This window comes from Pinus tabuliformis, chromosome X (genome assembly GCF_031772625.1).
Source record: "Pinus tabuliformis cultivar Carrire ecotype Pingquan chromosome X, CPIR1, whole genome shotgun sequence".
In the NCBI taxonomy this organism is placed as follows: Eukaryota; Viridiplantae; Streptophyta; class Pinopsida; order Pinales; family Pinaceae; genus Pinus; species Pinus tabuliformis.
In genome coordinates, this window is record NC_142308.1 from 321,454,575 (window position 1) to 321,463,703 (window position 9,129).

At 36.8% G+C, this 9,129-nt stretch overlaps 1 protein-coding gene across 1 annotated transcript; it reads left to right on the forward strand.

Moving 5' to 3' along the window:
- The first annotated feature begins 7,494 nt into the window (after positions 1 to 7,494).
- LOC149139761 (zerumbone synthase-like) lies at positions 7,495 to 8,747 on the forward strand. Its single transcript, XM_089446922.1, has 2 exons — positions 7,495 to 7,684; positions 7,763 to 8,747. Exons 1-2 carry the CDS (start codon positions 7,614 to 7,616, stop codon positions 8,556 to 8,558), a joined length of 867 nt encoding a protein of 288 aa, XP_089303048.1. The 5' UTR covers positions 7,495 to 7,613; the 3' UTR covers positions 8,559 to 8,747.
- The last annotated feature ends 382 nt before the right edge of the window (positions 8,748 to 9,129 follow it).

Consider the following 9,129-nt stretch of genomic DNA (forward strand, 5'->3'; position numbering starts at 1 on the left):
CGAGAAATTAGTGAACTATTGACACAAATTGTGGGACCGTTAATTTCTCCATTAACTCTTGTGCACGCCGGTGGTCACATGGGTGCTCAACATGACCTCAAACTAGCCCCCACGGTCTAGCTCCCCTCTGTATCGACCCTTGGTCTCAGGCGTATGGTCGCATGGGTGTTTTTTAAGTTTGGGGGGTGAGAATAAGCTATAGGCCCTGGTCCTTCCCCTGGTCCATGTGGGCGCAATGACCATGATTGGGGCTAGTCCTCAGCCCTTTTTCATTACCTTCGCCCCATTAATGTTTACATACATATATCGTGGGCCCTATAAACAAGGCCCACCCATAACCCAATGGTAATGGCAATAGTTTGTTGGAGATAGGTTCACGGTTGGATTCCCACAGAGTGTAGTTTTGACTTCAAACCAATTTTTGTGGCCACCGAGGTGCCACATGGCAGCCTCCGGTTGGTCCACATAACCAACACCATCACCCAATATGAAATCGCCAATATAACACCAATGAAGATTTGATATGTGTCACGGAGTGATTGGCTCTTGAAGCCCAGTCAACCTTGCATAGTCAACAGTCCCAATCAGCATGCCACGTCAGTAGTACAAACTACTGACTGGGAAGTCCTGCACAAAATTTTACCTATTTCCCAAATCGATCAGAACTCATTTTCAGGAGAATAAAATGTCCGTTTTCTGTGAAATGAGTTTCACCAAATTCATGAAGACAAGATATATGTGGTCATTTAGGTTTTATATCAATCTGACAACTTTCATTTTTGAGCACCAGATCACTCCTCCCCACTGGAAGCTTTTGGACTCCAAAATCTCTTTCATTACTGAATATTTGGATGAGGCTACAACCCCCTCACCCTTCTAGTCTCAATCCATTGGAATTTTCCTCAATTCAACAATTTGAGATTTTCATGAAAACTAATATTTTTCCTTGATTCTGAAGACCTGATCTTGTTGTTGTAGATACCATATCGCTGCAATTTCCTAGAATTTGTAGAAAAAAAAATTTTCCTTGAAGAAACAAGCATATTCCTTCCTCGTTCATCAATCATAGGAAGCTTAAACAACTTGAAATCCTTCTCACCTCGAACATTGTCGACATGACGATGTTTAGCTTGTCTTGCCCTCTACTTGGATCGACTCTTGACCAAGTGTGTTCACCATTTCCATGTACCATTTTGAAACCCCCAAAAAGAACTTTTGGAACCTATTCCTTCTTTGTATTTTTTCTTTGGCGCTTAATCTTTGATTTTTGCACCCTTTAGCATCGACATATTGTTCCCATCATTGTTCAACAATGATGTATGTTGCTGCAATTTTTTCTCATCTTGTTTACCTCTTTTAGAAGGCAACATGTTAGAACCCTGAAACAACTTATCACAACCATTAGCAACCTTAATGAAATCAAATTGTTCATTGGATGCATCTCCTTGAAAGGCCTCATTCACAACATATTTATGCTTGAACATTAACAAAGCAAAATTTTGACTTGCATTCATAATTCTCTTCATGTGTCCAGCATGCATAAGAGACAAACTCATCTTCTTTCTATGCGCTCTATGTACTCATTTCCATTCTTGGACGAGTGGTACTTATTCTCATGGCGATGAAATATTGCTCTCCTGTCATAATGGTATGGGCTTCCCAAAACTATACCAAAAATCTCAAGCGGAACTACGTCAAGCTCAACTTCGTCAAGAAAGTTTGCAGCAATTACAAATCTAAGGATGCACTTCCTTGTTACCTGCAAATTTCTATTCTTACATATCTAGCCTAAAGTATAAGGTCTTGGATGTGGAATGGTCTCTAGATTTGACTTCTTGACTAAGTCTTTAGAAATCAAATTTTCTTGGGAACCACTATCAAATAGTGTGTCTATTTTGGTATGCTTTGAAACAACTCTAATATGGAAAAGTTCAATTCTTGTTTCATCATCTTGAGTATCATTGGAACAACTTGAATAACTAGTGCTTTCTATGTTCTTACCTTTCAAATCCATCATTGTAATCTTATTTTCATCTCTTGAGTCTGAACCTAAATCATGTTCTGTAATTGTAGTTGTTTTCTCCTTCTCTTTTTCTAAGTTTGTTGGGTTTCAACTTTGGATGGAGTTTCCAACAATGGTCTTCATCATGGCCATTTTTCAAACAATGTTTGCATGTGAGCTTTTCTCTTTCCATTTTAATAGAAGCATTCTTCTTCCCTTTTCCCTTAAACTCACCCTTTCCCTTTTATCCATACTCAAGGGAACTTTCACTTTTCTCATGTGAACTGTGTTTCCCTCTTGCTTCTAGATGTGTGTCTTGAATGCAAACCTCATCTAAGCTTATGGGATTGGACATGAGAATAGTATGTTGAAGGTAGCTATGTAAACCTCCAATAAATTTCAACAAAGTGTCTTGAGATGACAAATTTACAACCAATACTAGTGCCCTTCTCCTAAACTCTTGAGTATAAATTTGAACACTTTGTCCTTTTACTTGTCTAAAATTTTGCCAATCCATAATTGTTTTGTGGATATAAGCTATAGGATAAAACCATGTTCTAAGTGCAACAATAAAATCTATCCAAGAGGTTGAGACCTTGCCATACTTTTTCATTTCCTCTATTGTTTTGGCTTCCCACCAAGTAAAAGCAGCACTTTCCAACCTTAATGAAGCCAACTGAATCTTTGTTTCATCATCCTTGATTTTTTGAATTTTGAAATATACTTCAAGTTGATGAACCCAATTATCAAGTATTTCAGTGTTCACTTCACCATCATACATAGGGAAATCAAATATAATATCAAGTTTTAATAAGGGAGTTTTACCATGACCATTTGGAGTATGTGGAGGTGTATGTGTAAAGGTTATTGTGGAAGAGGAAGAAGATGAAGGTGAGGATGATGGTGGTTTGTCACCATTTTCTTTTGAAGGCTTGTAATCATCTCCTCCTTTTCCTCCAGAAGAACCCTCTCCTTTTGAAGGCTTGGAACTCTCACCCTGCAATCTAGAATTTCTCTCTTCTTAGAGAACTTTCACCATCTCAGTCATGTCAAAGAATGCTTTTCTGAAAACATTTTCATTGTCTGGCATATTATGAGTTCCTCCTTCATGGGACATGCTTACTAAAGCTTTAGGAACAACTTGATGTGAAACTTGTGGTGGAGATTGTGGCAAATGTGCTCTTCTTGTCCTTGTCCCAAATTGAGAACCTGCAACCACAAGATTTCCTTCTCCTTTTTCAGCTTCAACCTTGTAAGCATCAAAAACACTTGAAAACAAATTAAATATTCTCAGCATCAAAGAAAACCGATGCTCTGATACCAAACTTGATCTGTATATGAAATTGCTTGAGGATTATGTAAATTGCAAGTGATTGAAATGAGTTTTTATGGTGCATAAGTTAAATTCTATAACACATTTAAACATTAATTTAACTCATAAATTGCAGAAAATTACAGAGAATAAAGCCATAGCAGTAACCACAAAATAGCAAGTGATGAAGGAGTTCACCCCTCCTGGGCTACGTCTCCTGGTCCAGCTTCCAATGCTTGGCCCTCTTTCATTATGCTAAAAACAAGGCGATTACAATGAGTTACAATGCTCAAATGGATACAAAACCTACTCCAACAACTTCTGAGCTATCAAAAACCCCTGTCTAGCCTCTTTCTGCTCCCAAAAAGACCAAAAAAAGAGAAAGTTATGAGCTTCCCAAGTTTTGTTGCTACTCGACCCACAAATTCGCCAATTCCATCCAATTGTCCTACAATTTCGCCCCATTTTTTGCTAACGAAGCGACAAATCGATGAACCACTGGTGCAAATTGTGGGACCATTAATTTCTCCATTAACTCTTGTGCGCACTGGTGGTCACATGGGTGCTCCATGTGACCTGGGGCTGACCCCTGTAATCTAGTTGCCCTTCGTATCAGCCATTGGTCTCGGTGCTATGGTCGCATGGGTATGTTTTAAGGTTGGGGGGGCCTGGGCTAAGCCCTAGCCCCCGGTCCCGCCCTTGGTCCATGTGGGTGCGGTGACCGGGGCTGGGGCTAGCCCTCAACCCTTTTTCATTACCTCCCCCAATTAATGTTTAAATAAATATATTGTGGGCCCTATAAACAAGGCCCACCCATAACACAACGGTAATGGCAGTAGTTTGTTGGAGATAGGTTCACGGTTCGATTCCCACAAAGTGCAGTATGGACTTCAAACAATTTTTTGTGGCCACTGAGTTGCCACGTGATAGCCTCTGGTTGGTCCACATAACCAACACCATCACCCAATACGAAATTGCCAACACAACACCAATGAAGATTTGACACTTGTCACGCAATGATTATCTCTTGAAGTGGATTCAACCTTGTACAATCAACATGCCACATTAGTAGTATAGACTGCTGACTAGGCAGTCTCGCACAATTTTTTTATCAGAACTCATTTCCGAGAGCATACGATGTCTTTTTTTTGCAAAATGAGTTGCGCTGGATTCAAAAAGATGAGATCTATGCGGTCATTCAGGTTTCGCATCAATATGAAAATTTTCATTTTTAAGCATATTTTTTAGCACTAGATCAATCCATAATAGAAAATGTTACATGGGAATTAACAAAAAATCCTGATGATAAAGTTCCCATAGGATATAAATGATTTTTTAAACCCAAATTTAATGTTGATGGTGGTATAGATAAAACAAAGCTAGATTGGTTGCAAAAGTTATTCACAGAAAGAGGGAATTGATTATTAAGACACTTTTGCACCTATAGTTGAGCTAAACATAATTAGATTAATGATTGCATCAACCTCAAAACATAAATGGAAACAACATCAGTTTGATTTCAAGTATGCTTTTTTGAATGGGAAATTAAAAGAAGAAGTATATTTGTTCAGTTAGAAAAAATTGTAAAGAAAGATCAAGTGCACCTTGTTTGCAAATTTAAGAAATCTTTATATGGACTAAAATAGACATCAAGATCTTGGTATGTAAAGACTAACCCTTCCTTTATTCAAAAAGGTTTTATGAAAAGTAGGTGTGATCCTAACCAGTCAAATAAATCTTTATATGGACTAAAATAGACATCAAGATCTTGGTATGTAAAGACTAACCCTTCCTTTATTCAAAAAGGTTTTATGAAAAGTAGGTGTGATCCTAACCAGTCAAATCAGAAGGAGCATGATGCTTTAATTTCTTTGTTTGTTGATGATATAATTATAACAAGAAATGCATCTAAGTTTATTGAAGATATTAAAATATAATTGTCTCAGGTATTTGGGGTGAAATATCTTGGCGAATTGCATGATTTTTTAGGCATTGAAATATGGAAAGAAGTTGGTTAGACATTGTTCACACAAAACAAACATACAAGGGAGCTACTAAAGGTTCAAGATCAATCAATGTAAGGTAGTGTCATTTCCTTTAGAACATAATACTATACTCTACAATGATGATGGGACAAAATAGGTGGATGGTACATTGTATATTCAGTTGGTAGGAAGTCTAAATTATCTCATTACAACAAGTTCGGACATAGCATACTTAGTTAGCATCCCTAGTCAATTTATGGCCAAGCGTCATGAAAGACATTCAAAATAAGTGAAAGAGTCTTTCGATATCTGAAAGGGACTCCTAATTTTGGTATTAAATATATTGATGAATTTGATGTTGAGTTGGCAAGTTATTTTGATTTAGATTGGGCTACAAATCCTGATGATCAAAAAGGAAACCACAAGATATACAGTTAGCCTTGGATTTAGGATCTTGTCATGAAGTAGCAACAAACAACCAATTGTCTCTTCGTCATCAACTAAACCTAAGTACAAATCCTTGTCCAATGCTAACTGTGAGGCATTATGGTCGAGGCAGATTCTTGAAGATGTGGGAGAAGAAAAAATATATCATTGGATATCAAATATGATAATCGCAACTCCATTAAACTAGCCAACACTCCTATGTATCATGTCATATCAAAGCACATTTAGACCCAACATTATTTTGTCAGGGAGAAGACACAATCAAAGGAGTTTGAAACAATTCATTGTAATACAAATGAAAATGTGACGAACATCTTCATAAAGCCTCTTGGCAAGAAAAAGTTTGAAATATTTAGAAATCAATTAGGTGTTGTAGAGAACACATTTCTCCATTAAGGGAGAGTGTTAGAGGAAATATTGGAGAAAATCTTTATTTGGTGGTAAGTTAAAATTGCTAGTCCTAATTTGGTTTCAAATCCTATTTTTTAGGAGTTTGTTCAAGTTGTTTAACCATAATGTATTCCTATATATGTAAGTGGATGTTGATAAAATGATGTGAGAGTGATGGACAACATCTTAATGTGAACATTGTCTTACAAGGGGGGTGGATCATTATTTCCATTACTTTGTAATGCATTAATTTGTCTTTTACTTCATGATACATCTCATATTGCTAATATTAAAAAAATCACAAAAATGAACTAAATTATAACTTTATTTTAAATTATTATTATCATTAATAATATATGACTTAAACACATATTTGCATAGATATATAAGATCTACTTAACAATGGAGATACTTAACTTGTAAATAGGTTTGACACAATACCTTTGGCCAATAACATGACTTATCAATACCACATGCTCCAAAAACCATACTTCATGTGACATGACATTTTTCCATGTGACATTTTTTTTAATTAATAAATTTAATTAAAAGGGAGAAAGAGCATAACTACTTTTAAGATAAATCATATCTTGTAAATACTACTAAAAATATTTTAAGATATTATGTAAAAATTGAATCCTTACCATTCACCTAATAATTATTAATAATTAAATTAAATTTTTAAAACCCTATTTTAATTGGGCCAAGACTATGCCCTAAAATTGTTTATGCTTGGGTAAGAGCCCATCTTCCTTAGATATAAGGAAACATGTTAACAACTAAGACCCAGAGGCATATGGGTATGAATGAAAGTCTCCCCCATTAAAGATCATTAGCATATGAGCACTAGTGAAAACCTTCCCCTTTAAGGATCATTAGCATATGAATACTAGTGAAAACCTTCCCCTTTAAGGATCACTAGCAAAGTAATTATAAATAGAGTGTTTTTTAATAACAATAATGAGTAGAGTGATTTTCCTTAATAACAATGATGACTCAATCTGCATTTGAAAATTGTCCCACTAATAATTTCAGGACAAAATTATAGTAAATTTTTATATTGTTTAATTAAAAATATACTATTATATATCATTTAAAAATACAAAATTTTAACTTATCCCTGGAAAAAAAAATTGCAGAAAATCACTTACCATGATTCACATGCTAGATATCAAATACAATGTTTTCCAAATTGCACAATATTCTCCATTTCACTTATCATAAAGAAAAATTCAGAAGTTGAGTACGAAGCCTGACACATGGCTACACTGTTTTCAAGTATTTTTTTATTCTGGGACCAGGTAGACTTTTCAGCTTGATTCTACTTTTGAATGCTTTCGGTAGCTTCTGGGAAGGTAACAAGCATTGTGAGGCCCTGCTTTCAACAACACTAACTGATCAGCTTCTTTTCCCTATAATTTGCATCTGAGAAGACTCCCCACATGCTAAACTGGTTATCCAATTTGACTGTGCAGCCATGTCTATCGAAGAGGTTAATGAAGCTGCTGTCTGTGCTGCCAATCTGAGCTTTAATGGATCAGGGCCACGGTAATTACAGTAGATCAGAAATGTTGATTCTGACTTATAGTATATCATAAAACTCTGACCAATGATCTTTGATTGCAGATTGGAGGGCAAGGTCGCAATAGTAACTGGTGGAGCAGCGGGCATCGGAGAAGCCATCGTTCGGCTCTTCACAAAGCACGGAGCCAAAGTCATAATCGCAGACATTGCAGACGAAGCCGGGAGAACACTTGCAGAATCCCTTTCCCCTGCGGCCACTTTCCTGCACTGCGATGTGAGCAAAGAAGAAGACATCAGGGCTGCGGTGGATTTGGCCATGGAGAAACACGGGCAGCTCGATATCATGTATAACAACGCTGGAATTAACGATCCAGTTATGGTTAAGGGCGTAGCAGAGTACGAAATGGAGCAATTCGACCGAGTTATGAGCGTAAATGTAAGAGGGGTAATGCTGGGCATTAAGCATGCGGCCCGCGTAATGATCCCGAGGAAGAAGGGCTGCATAATCTCGACAGGCAGCGTTGCAGGGATCATGGGAGGATCTCGATTCGCGTACACGGCCTCCAAACATGCAGTGATAGGGCTGACTAAGAATGGAGCAGCCGAGCTTGGGAAATTTGGGATCAGAGTCAATGCTGTCTCTCCTTATGCCTTGGCCACGGCTCTCACAGTCCAGAACTTCAAACAAGGGGATTCCACCTCAGAAGAGGATATGGCCGCCGCAGAGGCCTTCTATAACCGTTTTGCCAATTTACAGGGAACAACGCTTAAACCAGAGGATGTTGCAGAGGCAGGGCTGTACTTGGCGAGTGATGAGGCTAAATATGTTAGCGGGCATAACCTTGTAGTGGATGGTGGATTCTCGGTTACTAATCACTCCTGGAGGTTATACCGATGATGGTTGTTTATGCAAATTCTGCTCACCCATGAGATGCTAGCATGAGGATTGTGGTAATTCCTCTGGTTCTTATTTTCAAACTCTACCTTTTATGAGATTAGAACCCAGGATCCGGTGGGTACTAAATTTCACATAAACTAATTCTCCCACACTTAGTGGTTGATATAATAATATCAGTTTATCTTATTATTTGCTTGTTTCCATTTTTAATCAATTGTTATATTCTGTAAGGTTGGATTAGTTGATTTGTGTGGGATTTAATTTTTTTTCGTGGAGTTTAGTTTCTGTTAAATTTTAAAATGGAAAACATTTTTAAGAAATTAAACTATTTTTATAAGAAATTAAACTATTTTTATAAGAAATTAAACTATTTTTATGGAATCTTCAAGTTAGATTGAACTTCATAATGTTTGATTAGTTAATTTGTGCGGGATTTAATTTTTGTGGAATTTAGTTTCATGTTAAACTTGAAAATGGAAGTTATTTTTAGGAAATTAAACTATTTTATGGAATGTTGAAGTTAGATTGAACTTCATACCGATGACATCTCATTAATAGTGAACAGATTGTT

Bases quoted from the DNA above. Each gene is read 5' to 3' on its own strand.
- LOC149139761 (XM_089446922.1), top strand. From the start codon at position 7,614: ATGTCTATCGAAGAGGTTAATGAAGCTGCTGTCTGTGCTGCCAATCTG. The intron at 7,685-7,762 runs GTAATTACAGTA...CTTTGATTGCAG, and splicing joins TTTAATGGATCAGGGCCACG to ATTGGAGGGCAAGGTCGCAA.